Source organism: Ranitomeya variabilis, chromosome 7 (assembly GCF_051348905.1).
Source record: "Ranitomeya variabilis isolate aRanVar5 chromosome 7, aRanVar5.hap1, whole genome shotgun sequence".
Lineage (NCBI taxonomy): Eukaryota > Metazoa > Chordata > Amphibia > Anura > Dendrobatidae > Ranitomeya > Ranitomeya variabilis.
The window spans coordinates 55,495,183-55,510,094 of NC_135238.1; the positions used below are offsets into that span (position 1 = coordinate 55,495,183).

At 42.9% G+C, this 14,912-nt stretch overlaps 1 protein-coding gene across 2 annotated transcripts in view; it reads right to left on the reverse strand.

Annotated features, from left to right (window-relative positions):
• Positions 1 to 7,712: 7,712 nt before the first annotated feature.
• Positions 7,713 to 14,912, reverse strand: part of PDXDC1 (pyridoxal dependent decarboxylase domain containing 1) — a 104,546-nt gene continuing 97,346 nt past the window's right edge. For both annotated transcript variants that reach the window (XM_077275118.1, XM_077275117.1), the window contains exon 23: positions 7,713 to 10,180. In XM_077275118.1, coding sequence (XP_077131233.1) covers positions 9,954 to 10,180 — 227 coding nt within the window. In that variant the 3' untranslated portion in view covers positions 7,713 to 9,953. The remainder of the gene's footprint in view (positions 10,181 to 14,912) is intronic.

The window sequence follows — 14,912 nt, forward strand, 5'->3', positions numbered from 1 at the left end:
GACACTCAGACGTGGTCTTCTCCATCTAAGTGTCCGCTTCCAGTTGGCGAATACACCCAAAAATGATGCGATGCAGAGCACACGTTGACTTTTCTCTAACACTTCACTGAAGGACACCATGAGATTACCCCAGTGCATTTCCATACACCCATGGTTCCCTGTGTCCCCCCATGAAGGCTCAGAGAGATTTCACGGTAACAACCCAAACTTCTTTTCTCTATCGCTTCGTTGGGGGGGACACAGGAAGCCATGGCTGTATGGAAATGCACTGGGACAATCTCCTGATGAAGGCTTTGAGAAAGAACCCCAAATCTTTTTCAGCACAATTATAGTCAATGGGCCTTGGTTGGTGCATACGCCCAATTTCGGACACAAGCCCCGACTGGACCATCACACGTGAGCAAGAAGGCATTTCCATTATGAGGCCATTTACATGTGTTTTTTTTTTTGTTTTTTTTTTAGATCCAGGAAAAAAAAAAAGTTAATTTTTGATCAGTCAAAGGTCTAACTCGCCAATGCAAGTCGAGTTTGTGAAAAACTTTGAGCACAAGGATGCCATTTTACTGCTGCCTGTTTTTCAGTGACTGGTTGATAGTAGGTTGAAAAAGCTACATAATTTTTTTTTTTTTTTTTTGAGGAAAAAAAAAAATCTGTAATTGCTAAATTGTTTTCTAGAATGGGAAAAAAATTCCAAGTATCTCCTGCCCACTAAACAGTGAAAAAAATAGATGGCATTGAATTATCCACACAATAAAAGCTAAACAAAAACACAGCTCAGCTACATCAATGCATAAGAGCATGTCCTCTCCAGTACAAATGCGGTCATTCCATATCAAGTGATCCAAATATGAATATTTTTTTTACCTTACGTCTTTAGATTTTTTTTATTTTTTGTTTTTATGAAGTACAACTTTAGCTAATTACAAATTAAAAGTTTAGAATTTTTTTCTTCATCAGTTAATTTTTTACAGATTTTTAAAGTTTTGAAAAAGCATGGATTTTGGCCTGGTATGGCTTTACATTTTTTATCATATCTCGTTCTAGAATTAAGATATAGAGGGGGGAGAGGCATCATTTTTCTCAGAACGGTACCGGCTTTCATTTGATATGTCACAAGACTATGTTTCTTTATATTTTGTTTTGGAGAAATCAAATTAATTTTTGATGCGCAATTCTGAAAAAAACTTATGTTTTAAAATTGTGAAAACATGCATGTGTGTTACTTGTGTCCTTGTTTATATTTGTGCAGGGATTCAACTTGGGATCTATCACATTTGTATTTTTTTTTTTAAGCCTTGAATCATCTGATTTTATGTTTGTGTGAGTTTCTTCCTTTTTTCTTTTCAAATTACAACTTACTGCATTCAACATTTATATATAACAATAAAGAAACACAAAAAACAAATACCGAAGTGCCAGAATAAATGCATCTTAATCATCATAACAACTTGCTCAGCATTTTTAACCTGAATTCATTGAACAAGCCAAAAGATAAAAGGTGATCACATCCTCAAGTGTGGTTTTCTAAATACAGTATTGTCCTAATTATATGTTACAAACGAGATGAGAAGAACCAATATTTCTACCACCTATTTATACATGGAACACTTTTTTTTTCTACTATATCACTAAACATGTCATTTTTGAAGTGTGTAAGAATAGTCCAGTAGTTAAATCCAGGGCTTCAGGAAAATGGCCGCGCGTGCGCAGATGGGGATCGCGGCGGCCATTTTCCTGAAGCCCTGGGACGCAGAGTAGTGAATCTGCGCACGCGCGGCCTCAGCAAGATGGCCGCCGCCTCCGGAAAATCCCGTAACTCACCAGCGCTGCTGCTCTCCATCAATACTGGGCCGCGGATTCACCTCAAATATGGATGGGACCTGCTCACGCCATACAGCTCACCGTGCCACATCATGCCCGCACCTCTGTCGCCGCCACAATGCCAGTAAGCCCGCCGCCACCAGGAAAACCACCCAGCTCTGCTGCTCTCCTTCACTACTGCTGTGGCGTCACCTCAAATGTGGAAGGGACCCTGGCCGCTGCCACCTGAGGAAGTGACCGCACGTCTGCCACCGCCACATCAACCTCCCCATGGACACCAGGCCATGGCGTCGCCCACCTAAGCAGGATGGGACTCTGCTCAGGTGCACGCCGTTCCGCCCACCGCACCTCAGCATCACCTCACCTCTGCCACCACGCCTCCTGTGACCCTGCTCTGCCACCGCCAGCCCTCAGGTAAGAGATCTTAAATTCGGACAATAAGACGGACCCCATCTTATAAAAAATCTTTTTTTCTGCATTTTTCACCCCAAATTTGGGGTGCGTCTTATAGTACGGTGCGTCTTATATGCCCAAAAATACGGTAATAGTAGATTTTTACACTGGCCTTCTATCATCAATGTGTCCCTTCTAGTAAGTGAAATGTCATCTTGCCCATAAGCGCTCACTAGCAATGGCCGTTTCCTTCTGTGTCAGAGTATGTGCGGCTGTCATGGTGCTCGGCTCCACCTGAGTTATCTGATTTTTGTTCACTTTTACAATGTCTGATTTTCTTGGATACACAAAGGACGGCGCTGGACCAGAAGGTGCAGAAAAGTCACTTCTATGTCTTCATTTTCACAATCTTTGAAGAGTCCAGTAGCCGCCAGCGCTGATCATATTCACAGGTCACATAGCCAGTTGTGTCATCCATTGCTGATCTTGTGCCGCCTTCTACCACGTCATGAACGTCGCTGTCTTTATTTCCACTACATGGGATGACAGTCCGGTATTGCTGAGTCCCTGTTATGGGTTCTGCTTCCTGTAACTGATGTTATAACAAACTCTCCTCCTCCTCTTCGTAGTCCTGGTTTGTACAATACATGAACTGGATGTTAAGAATATTTTTCTCCCTCCATTTGAGGAGTTGCCTGGGTGTTCAGATTTGGTGTGAATACGGCCTCTGGAGCTGCCGGCCTGTCGTCTGCTCTGCAGTCACCGTCTACCCCTGGTCATCCTCAGCCCTAACAAAGCTTTCTCCTCTGTCCTCTCCTGCTTCTAATACTCTGTAACATAATAAAATAATACAGGAATATCTAGCAATCATGGATTATTTGGTAAATACGGACCCCACACTTCTACACCACAGGCTGAACAGACCTGAAATCAAGATTTTTGAACTGACACTGTAATAGTTTTATTTTTTAAATATGATCCCATCATGATCCCATCTTGTGTTTTGGTACAGATGTGAATAGGAGCATAGCAGGCACATGTGCAGTTTTGGAAATTTTTAAATTAAACGTTTTTTTCGTAAATGCGTTTTAAAGTTTTGCGCTTGCGTTCGCATAGGTAAAATATTATCAAAGATACTCTTGTGACATATCTGGTGAAAGCCTGTACAGTTCTGAGTAGAATGGTGTTTATTTTGTTTCTCTATCTCTTTTCTAGCCTGAGTTATGGGGAGAAATGTAAAGGCAGGCAACACCGAAATTCGCACTTTTTCCGAACTTTGAAAATCAATAAAAAATAATAAAAAAAAAATCTAGAATTTTTTTTTTCTTCACATTTTGCATTCTCTGACACACCATTACCAAATAACAAAATCTCAAAAGAATTAAAAATATAGTGGTAAAAATCATTGGTTCACTTGACATGGAATGACCCAATGCTATAATGTAAGCTCTCATAGTGGCGGTTGTCATATCTATGGTACCAGTTTGGGCTGGCGATTATGAATCCTAAAAAAGAAAAAAAAAAAAAAAAAAAAATCGGACGCGCGTCATAGGTATCTGTGATACCCCACAGATGAAAGTCTTCATTTTAATTAAACATTAAGCATACACATGTAATCCAACAAACATAGGTAAACCGTAGTCCACAATCTTCTATATTTATAAAAACAGTAAAAATTTGTATTATTTTACAGAGTTAAATTTACCCCAAAAGAAACAGTTATTGTAGACTTCATTGCACCAGTAAATAGTGAAATAAATAGGAGGAAGACTTTACTGTATTAGCAACGAATCATCAAGCTGCAAAGTTGCGGTGGCGGCAGCAAGGCTTTAATATACAAGTACAGAGCACGTCGGGGCCTGTTCACACTTCTTCGGCAGTACGTATATGTCTGGAGTAGTCCCTATCGTGCCGCTATATGGGAACATTTTGCCCCTGATCAACTTCAAAAATGGACATGTTGGGGGATGTAAAATCTGCACCACAGGTCAATGTTTGCTACCGCGTGGATAACGTGTTCTCGCACTAAATCCTCGGTGCCGGCATTGCCGTGTGCAGTGGATTTAAAGGCCGTGTAGCTTAACGCACAATATACATAAGCTTTCCTATACCAGAGACACCGATTTATGCTGTCGCATATGAGCCCGGCGTATTCAAAAGAACATCCTTTAAGGAAAAATTGAGTACTGGCGTGTCCATTTGGTGACTGTAGCAAAAGAGTTAAATGTGAACAGACCCAAACAGCACTTGCATCTGTATTATGCAGGTATTTAACACAGGATTGGAATCTTAAATGCGTTGCTCAAGATAAGAAAAGGGGATGTGTATATGGTGATAAAGCACAGCTCTAGTCATGACCTGGGCTGAGCCACTAATACCAGACCTAGCCCATGGCCGCTAACTGGTCTACAATGAAATCAGATTTTTCTCCTGATCTCAAATCGCTTCTATTTTGGTAATTCTTTCCATCTAGCAGTACTGATAACAGCAGCCTGGTTTAGCAGGAGCCCATTATATAACCTGCGCTTGCTTCAGTGAAGGAATACAGGCTCATGTAAATTAAGGGACTTTATCCTTCAGGTCTTGCAAGGACTAAATTGCTCTGGCCATTTTAATAGTTTATTATTTTAAAGGGGTTGTCCATTTATGTTTTTATTCCATAGGCTTGGTTTGTATAAGATTACTGTATATACTCGTGTATAAGCAGAGTTTTTCAGCACTTTTTTTTAGTGGTGAAAATGCCCCCCTAAGCTTATACAAGGGAGTCATTGTTCCAGTTTACGGCAGGGGAGGGGGTCACAGGAGGCAAAAGCCGGTGGCTGCGCTGGCAATGAATATTAATTTCTCTTACAAGGAGCACAGTTACATCAGCAGGTGTCGGGCTCTCATGGGTGCACGCTCATTAAGGTAATGAATATTCACATCTCTCCACTCCCATAGGCTGGAGAGAGGTGAATATTCATTACCTTAATGAGTGGGTGACACACAATCACCCCCGGCCGCAGGAGCTGCTGGCACCAGAACCAGATGGTGCGCAGGGAAGGAAAGTAGGATTTCTGACTTTTTTTTATGCTTTTCTCATGGAGGTGATACATACAAGGATGGGGATAAGGAGCCATGCATACCAGAATAGGGATTAGGGGACAATACATACCCGGCTTCTACTCAAGTCAATACGTTTTCCCAGTTTTTCGAGGCAAAATTAGATACTTTGGTTTATACTCAGGTCAGCTTATACACGAGTATATAGAATAACAAAATAAACCTTACCCCCTGTCACGACTGCAATCCTTGAACACTGCAGCCGATCACTGGGCTTAGCAGTAATGTCATAGCTACAGCCATGGTAAAAATGACTGGGGAGTAAACGATTGTTTGTTTTTTACTACATGATGCAAACCTATGGAATTAATGAAAAGTTAAACGTGGACATTTGCTTTAAGGTTTAGAATAAAATTATACTACAAGGTTTAGTGGACAATATGAAGTTCAGGAGTATAGTATCTAGCAATAAATCTAAGAATTATCCACTTACAAGCAATGATTGTATGAAGTGCAAAAACCATAACATCCAGAATAAATAGTGTGACCGTGACTATGCCGCTAGTGTGTAATAATGCGTTGTGAGAATATATCGCCCCCCTACAGACATGTGCAATTGGTGAAAAGCACCATAGAATAGATGTATTACACAGACCAGTGTATCTTACTCGGTGCTCCGTTTTGAACATTACATTTACTTGCAGTTATTAGAACAAGTGTGAACCTGTACATATGTCCTGCTGAATCTATCGGAATGGGGACGGAGTCTGACAAGGCCGTACAGGCCCCAGTCACACTCTTCTGCACAATATTTGTAAGCCAGGAATCCCATGATTAAGGGAGCTTAGTCTCCAGAAACACGTTGAGATTCTTACCCATATGGTTTGTGCTGAAGTTTGTATCCTCTATGTTTAAGTTTGTGAACAAAGAAAACTTTTTTTTCACGGATTCGGTGAAGGTGGACGTTTTCTTCTCACAGTATTTGTAAGCCAGGAATCGATCGGACAATGGAAAGATGTTCACCTCTTCCGTCCTGTACATTTACTCTTGGTTTTTGGTTTGCAAATACAGCTCAGAAAATTGTGCGAGTATTTATAGTGCATTTTCTTCATATGGTACCGGCCTCTGAGGGTCAGAGTGGGCATGTAAAGTGTGAAAAAGACGTATTATAATTAGATTTTTTAGGAGTTCGGTGCACAAATCTGGACAGATTGAATCTATGAGGCTAGGGCCCGGCTCACACACCATTGCCCCTAAGCAGGACCAAGGTGTGGAGCTATTCATCAGAACTGGACAGCATCATATGTCTATGATGCTCTTGCCTTCAGCTCAGGAGTAGTGATGAGCGCAAGACTTAGTTGCTTGAGTGGCATTAGAGTCCTAGGCGGACGCATGTTTCGCGACTGTTCGACAGCCATAAAACAGGTGGGGATTGCCTATGTTTGGTAGGCAATCCCGGCATGTTTTGTTGGCGGTCTAACAGCCTCGAAACATTCAGCCGCGGGGACTAGAACGTCACCCGAGCACCCTAAGCAAGCTGGAGTAACGAGCATTATCACTCATCACTAGTCAGGAGACCTAATCACAATCCATACCGGTCCTTAGGGTGAGGCTAAAGTTGGCCTTACAGAGAAGAGAAAAACTGGCCAAACTGTAGCTTCCTGATTCCATGGCAGGATGGATTGCCACATCTTCTAATTAGTGAAGTAGAATGCTGCCGGCATAACTCTGCTTCTTCCTTGCAGTAAACATTCATGGTCAGCCACGCTTGCAGGATGGTGAAGTTGGAGAAACAGCCTTTGGCACCGTGAGTTTGCAGCCACAGCCGATATTGGAGCTCGTGACTGGATTTACTTAAAGCAATAGTTCAAAGTCTCAAATCATACAAGTATTGGAAGTGAACAGAGCCTGTAACCCTTTTAGCAAATTGGCCCTTGTGATGTCTACTGCGGCATGTGTGACCTACCGGTATCGTGCACTTTAGAAAAGAGCGGTGCACCATACTTGCAGATTGTGCTCGCATCTTCCGCTTTGGAAAAGAGCAGCTCTAGCCTAACCCTTTAAGCCACACTTTCTTAGAAGGTAAATGGAGCCTGTTAGCACAAAATGCTTGGTGTACCCTTGCCGTGGCCAAACAGTTCAAACCATCTTCCCACCTACTTGTTTTTCCTCCATCTCTGCCTTTATTTGCCTCTATGAAGCCAGAGCTGTCAATCAAAGTAGAGCGGGAGGGAAGGGGCACATTAATGTTTGGCCACACCAAGGGTGCACTGAGCGCCTGTGCCTGGTTTGAACACTCATTCTGTGTTTTAAAGCAAAACATTGCACAACTTCTCATTCCCTTTTGTATCAGTGTGCTTGAGATATGGAAAAGTTATTTTAATTCCTTCAACAAATGCAAAAAAGATGATCAATCGCTACCAGTGGAAGGGAATAATGTTGCAGTTGCCTATTGCTTCCGGGTGTTTTTTTTTTTTCAGAGACTGATTTTTTTTTTTTTTAAATCGAAAGTTGTAAACTATAAAATAGATCAGTTATAAAGGCATAGATTACACAAAACTACACATTGTGTGAAAGCTAATGGAGTAGGCATGTAATCCAAACCTCAAGAATATTGGAAGAGAACCACAAGAGGGTAATGTAGGCTTGGTGGGATGCAAGAGCTATATAGCTCCCTAGTCATAAAAATGTAAGAAAACAAAAAAAAAAAATTATCACAGGAGCCCTGTAGATTTTTTTTTTTTTCTCAGCTGAAAAAGGCCTTGATCTATAAGACATCACCTGGATGGTCGGATATTGAATACCTGGGAGTGTGATCATCATTAGTTTGCCAATGTTTTAGGGACTCTGCCTGTTCTTGAACAGCCATTCTGTGCAGATACTCAGCGCTCCATGGTGGGGCCAAATATTTCTATACACCTTCCCACCTACTTGTTTGCCATCTATCTCCATCCTTCTCTGGCGCCATGAAGTATTGACAGTGAGGGTGATCAATGAGTGGAACAGGCTGCGCGAGAGGTGGTGAGTTCTCCTTCAATGGTAGTCTTCCAACTGAGGCTGGACAGACATCTGTGTGAGATGGTTTAGTGACTCCTGCGTTGACTCTAGAGGTCCCTTCCTACTGTAACATTCTTGGATTCTGAGTCAGAGCTGTTAATCAAAGAAGGCTGCGGAGAGAGGAAAAACAAGCAGGTGGAAAAGTGTATATATACAGGATTGGCCACGCCATGTTGCTCCGAGTGCCTGTGCTTGGTTTGAACAGTCATTCTGTGCTGACAGTCCCTTTAGAAGGAATCTGTTAGCACAGAATGACTGTTGAAACCGAACACAGCCGCTTGGTGCACCCTTAGTATGGACAAAAGTTCAGTGTTCCAACCAAGCACAGCAGCTGTACGGAGACAGGAGGGACGATTCAGTCTTTTTATGCCGACCGACTCCTTTAAAAAAAAAAAAAAAGACAGCCAAGCTACTAGACAGCAAGAAACACACGCAGCATGGATGGCATCTACATGCAGTCCATTTTTTTCTTTGTGTCCAATGACCTATTAACTCGAATAGGCACATTTTATCTGTGCACCAGATCAAAATCAGATATGGTATTATTTTTATGCACCCTCTGCAGAAAAATACAGACACTTGAACAATCCCATCGACTAAAGAATGCATGTTCTATCCGTGAAGAGCATGGATAGTACAGGATGCCCCGTGAGCATTGGGCACAGGTCACATTGAGCCGGTGGGTGTTAGACAACAGCCGTGCCAGGCTACAATTGTGTCTCTCAACAATGATGTTGGACCAGGTGGGAGAGCATGGCTTATCACTATTCGGGAAGTTTAAGTTGTTAAGTGAATGTGCTAGGATAAGGTGCTATCTGAGTGTCTTCGGCGTGCTCGAACAGTATGTTCGAGTCCCCGCGGCTGCAGGTCTCACCGCTGTTCGACAGCCGGAACTCATGCAGGGATTGCCTAACAAACATTCAATCCATGCAAGTGTTGTGGTTGTTGAACATCCGTAAGACATGCAGCCGTGGGGACTCGAATATATTTTTCAAGGATGCCGAAGACATTCGGTTACCACCCAAGCATGGTCAGATAACACCTTATCCCCGCACGTTCACTCATCACTAATCCCCAAGTGTTAAAACTGGCCTTGCCCTTTCCGTTTTTCATAGTGTGATGTTTGGATCCTCCGTTTTCCCCAAAGCTTCCATTTCTGAACCTGAAAAACTAACTGAATCGTTCATTAAAAATACATAGACTGTGCAAATAGCAAGCCTCAGAAGGCAATGTGCAGAGGCATTAGGATACCATTTCTAATTAGTCACCTGTGGGCGAGATATCATTTCTTATATTTACACGGTTTCATTTTAAGACAAACTATAAGAACAAACGCTGCAACTAATGATTAGAAAATAAAAGGCTCGATTATAAAATCCAACTCTCAAAATTATAAGTAGTGCAGTAAACTCAAGTTACCAATGGTAAAAATAGTAGTTTTATGATGTAACCTCTCCCTACAGTGGAAAAACAAAAACCTTTTGTTTTAATTTAGATTATTTGTGCAGACAGGCTAATAATTTAGTACAGTATTTCTACTGTAAGATTGCGTGGCACTGTTCACATTTCAAATTAGTAAACACCCTTATAGCTGAAGAGAGTTCATGTTGGGCCGAGGGTTGATAAGAAAACGCTCGCCTTTATCTTAGACTCTCAGACTCCACTGTCTTAATGTCCAGAGCTTCAGCCTCGTTGGATCCCTCGCTGTTCGACTCCACAGATGGGGTGGGTGCCTCGGTGGGGCTGCAGAGCTGGGGTTCTGGTGTGGGTACAGCCTCAAGGTTCTCCACTTCTTCCAGGTGACTTATTGAACTTGTCTCGCTCATCGCATCAGAGTTCCGGGACAGTCTTTTGAACAACTTTTGACCTGATAGAGCCACAAGAACATGCAAAAAAAATAATCACTGTAAGCTTTGCTAGAAGTTTAACCTTTCAGGTGGTTCACAGGAACTGAAGCAATGTGTAAAAAAAAAAACCAACATTTAACTTTATCACGAAAATTTTACTTTAAACCCAATTATTTTTTTACATTTCCATAAGGGTAACAGGAGAAAATGGACATCAAAATTTGATGTGCAATTTCTCCTGAGTACGCCGATATCCCGTATGTGGGGGAAAACTACTGTCTGGCCGCACGGCATGGCTCGTAAGGGAAGGAGCACCATTTGACTTTTTGAACTCAAAATTTGCTGGAATAATTAGTGTACACCATGTCACGTTGGCGAGCCCCTGATTTGCCTCAACACAAGTGACCCCATTTTGGAAACTAGACGCACGAGGAATTTATCTAGATGCGTGGTGAGCACCTTGAACCCACAGGTGTGTCACAGAAGTTAAGATTAAGTTGAGAAAATTAGAAGAAAAAAAAAAAAAAAAAAATCACAAAAATGTTTTTAGCCCCAATTTATTTGTTTTCACAAAAGGTAACAGGAGAAATTGCACAATAACATTTGTTGTGCAATTTCTCCTGAGTACGTGGATACCCCATATGTGGTCGAAAACTACTTTTGAGGCACACTGCAAAGCTAAAAGGAAGAAGTGCCATATTGGAGTTCAGATTTTGCTGGAATGATTTGAGGGTGCCATGTCACATTGGCAGAGCCCCTGAGGTGACAGAACAGCAGAAACCCTCCATAAGTGACACCATTTTACTAACTACAGCTCTCAATGAATTCATAGAGAGATGATGTGAGCATACTGACACCACATTTTTACCTTTAAAATGCTGTTTTAGCCCCCAAATTTTTAATTTTTATAAGGGCTAATAGGAGAAATTGCACAACATAGAGGTCCATTTTTTCCTGAGTGCACCGATACCAGATACCCTACATGTAATCGGGAACTACTTTTGAGGTACAGTGCAAAACTCAGATGGGAAGGAGCGACATATTATAATGCAGATTTTACTGTTATGGTCTGCAGGAGCCAAGACCCACTGGGAGAGCCCCTGAGGTGCCAGAACAGCAAAACCCACCATAAGTGACCATTTTACAAACTACACCTCTCAATGATTTCATCTAGGGGTGCAGTGATCATATTGACACCTCATGTGTCTCACAGAATTTTATACCATTGGGCAGTGAAGAAAAAAACAAAACATTTTTACCTTAAATTTTGTTTTAGCCCTAGATTTGATATTTTCACAGGGGGAAATGGGTAAAAAATGGCACCAAAATTGGTCATACAATTTCTGTGGACTGTGGAAATACACATGTGGCTGTACAGAACTGCTTAGCCATACTGCTAGACGCAGTAAGCTCTGGCCGTCTGACTTCCCAGCCAGGCTTGCAGACTGCGCCTGCGCAGCACAGTAGTACACAGCGCAGGCGCCGGTTTTGAAGCGTAAACAGCGCTGAGGGGGTGGCGCCGAAAGCCCCTGAAGATTGGAGTGACGGCAGAGTAGCGGTTGAAGCTGGGGAGTGAGGACCCGCCTCCCTGGCTAGAGACAGGTATTGTATAATCTTTATTTTTTTTTTTATAATCTTTATTTTTATATAGCGCTAACATATTCCACAGCGCTTTACAGTTTTGCACACATTATGATCGCTGTCCCCAATGGGGCTCACAATCTAAATTCCCTATCAGTATGTCTTTGGAATGTGGGAGGAAACCGGAGTGCCCGGAGGAAACCCACGCAAACACGGAGAGAACATACAAACTCTTTGCAGATGTAGTCCTTGGTGGGGTTTGAACCCAGGACTCCAGCGCTGCAAGGCTGCAGTGCTATCCACTGAGCCACCGTGCTGCCCAATTGTGGCTAAGTATCAAAACGCTTTATTTTGGGTATACTTGAACCTAAAACTAAAAGAGCCACCTTGTTAGAATGCAGCATTACTGCTGCACAAGGTGGCTCTTTTAGTTTATAACGGCTGGAGGGGGTGACAGTGGCCCTTTAACATGGAGTTGTACTTGCGGGTTTGTCGGCGGTGGGGTATACTGGTTGTCGATCTATTGGCGTCCAAAGTAAACCACAAGCAGCCCAAATTTGTGGCAAGGTCCCGGGACCCTCAGGCGAATGACCAATCTCTTGGTCCCAGTTTGCTCTGCCTTAGACTTCTCAAGAAGAGCAGGGGAGAGTACTCAGTCACTCATTGCCTCGATGTTCCTGCCATTCGGAAATGATCACTCTCCTGGGGGATGTCCCACGGACTCTTCCAGACAGCTTGGACCTTCTGTCCCAGGATCCGTTCTTCCATCCAAATTTACGGTTGCTCAATTTGACAACGTGGCTGTTGAAGACGCGATTTTGAGTACAACAGATCTGTCTGAATTGATCATCCAGACTATGATAGAGCCCAGAAGCCATCCTGATTCCGAGTCTACCATCACACTTGAAGGGCTTATTTTCGTTGGTGTGAGTCTACCAGGACTTCTCCAAAGTTTTTTTTTTTTGCCAGCGCTGCTCTCCTTCTTACAGTACAGATTGGTAGCAGGACTGGCGCTTAACTCCTTCAAGGGTTAGGTGTAATCCCTTTGAAACAGAATAACTAGGGTATTGTCATCTAAACAGCAAGTTTAGACTTTTCTCCAGGGGGTGGTGCACATTGGTCCACCCATCAGACTCCCCTAGATCATTGGGACCTAAATCTTGTTTTGGAGGCTCTTCAGTCTCAGCCTTTTGAGCCTATTGGAGAGATCTCTGCGCTTTTTGTTTCTTATAAAGATGGCCTTCCTTATTGTCCTGTCTTGTTGCTTGCTTTACCTTATTCTTCATCAGGATTAGGTAGTGTTGAGGCCAATTTCGTCTTTTCTATCAAAGGTGCTCTCGAGTTTTCTCCTTAATTAAGATATTGTTTTACCTTCTTTTTGACTGGCACAGTCTCATCCTATTGAAAAGGCGCTGCACAGGTTGAATGTTGTTAGAGCTGTAAGGAACTATTTATCGGCCACTGAATCATTCAGGTGTTCTGATTCCTTGTTTATTATACCAGAGGACCCTCGTAGGGGTCAGGCCTCTTCTAAAGCAACCATTGCCTGCTGGATCAGTACTGCTATTATCCAGACATATAGAGCTGAGGCCAGGGTGGCCCCATTTAGGATTAGGGCGCAGCACACTCTACATGGGCGGTGGGAGCTTTCTGGGTGGTTCGTCATCAGACTTTGACTTTGCAGCTCTGTAAAGCAGCTACTTGGGCATCGGTGCATTAATTTCTTAAGTTTTACAGGGTGCACACTTTAACCTCGACAGATGCAAGATGTGGTGGGAAGATAATGAAGGTGATGGTAGTCCAGACTTCCGCTTGAGTTACGGCGGAACACTAGATGGTAACCGTATGATATTTAATTCTTTCCCATTCTCGGGACTGCTTTAGGACGTCGTATGGTTCTGTGTCCTCCAATGAGACGAATGAGAAACCGGTGTTTACGTACCGGTAATAGGATTTTACGGAGCCACGACAGCACCCCTACGAGAGAGGGGATCCGCCCACCTTCCGGACAGGAACCTACAGGATTTAAAGGGGCGGTCCCCCTCATCACTCCAGTTTGTGTTTCAGAGCATAAGGGACACCGCCATTGAGTTAGTACATAAACATATATACTTAAACATTACTAAATACCATCACCTTCTAAAGAGTGATTTTTTAAAAGGCACACTTTTCCCAAAGGGTGCAGAAACCAGTGATCAACTACGGGGGGGAATGTGCGGGTGCTGTCGTGGCTCCGTAAAATCCTATTACCGGTACGTAAGCACCGGTTTTCCTATCGCCACGACAGCACCCCTACGAGAGATTTTCAAAGATCAATCACCTGGGAGGGACTACAGCACTAAGTACTGAACGGCCAAAAACTAAATTGGCCTCTGATGATAGGTCAAGACGGTAGTGTCTATAAAAGGTGGAAGGAGATGACCACGTTGCCGCCTTACATATTACGTCTATGGAGACGTCCGCTCTTTCCGCCCAGGATGAGGCCATGGCTCGAGTGGAGTGGGCCCTGATGCCATCTGGTGGTGTCTGGTCTTTAGCCGTATAAGCAAGATATATGGCATCTCTTATCCATCTGGCGATAGACGTCTTAGTTACAGTCGCCCCCTTCCTTGGATTCTGAAAGGAAACAAACAGAGCCCTACTCTGCCTCCATGGTTCTGTTTTGTGTAGGTATTCTAATAAAGCTCTTCTAACATCCAACATGTGATATTTCTGCTCATCCGCTGAATTCGGATTGTCACAGAAAGATGGTAAAACTATTTCTTGACTTCTATGAAATTTAGAAGCTACTTTTGGTAGGTATGCGGGTCCGGTTTTAATACTACCCTATCTTGAAAGACCATTAAATAAGGAGGATCAATTGACAATGCTTGTAAATCACTCACTCTCCTAGCAGAGGTCGGGGCTACCAGGAAGGCTGTTTTTAAAGTTAAATTTTTTATGGAGACAGAATCTAATGGCTCAAAGGGGGGTTCTGTTAAGGCGTCTAAAACCAAATTTAAATCCAATGGGGGTAATCTAGGAATATACACTGGGTTACTGCGTTCAGTGGCCCTAATAAATCGGGAAACCCATCTATTTCCCGCCACATCGTTGTTATATAACGCCCCTAAAGCTGAAATTTGGACTCTAAGGGTATTTACTGCCAAGCCCAATTCTCGGCCCTTCTGT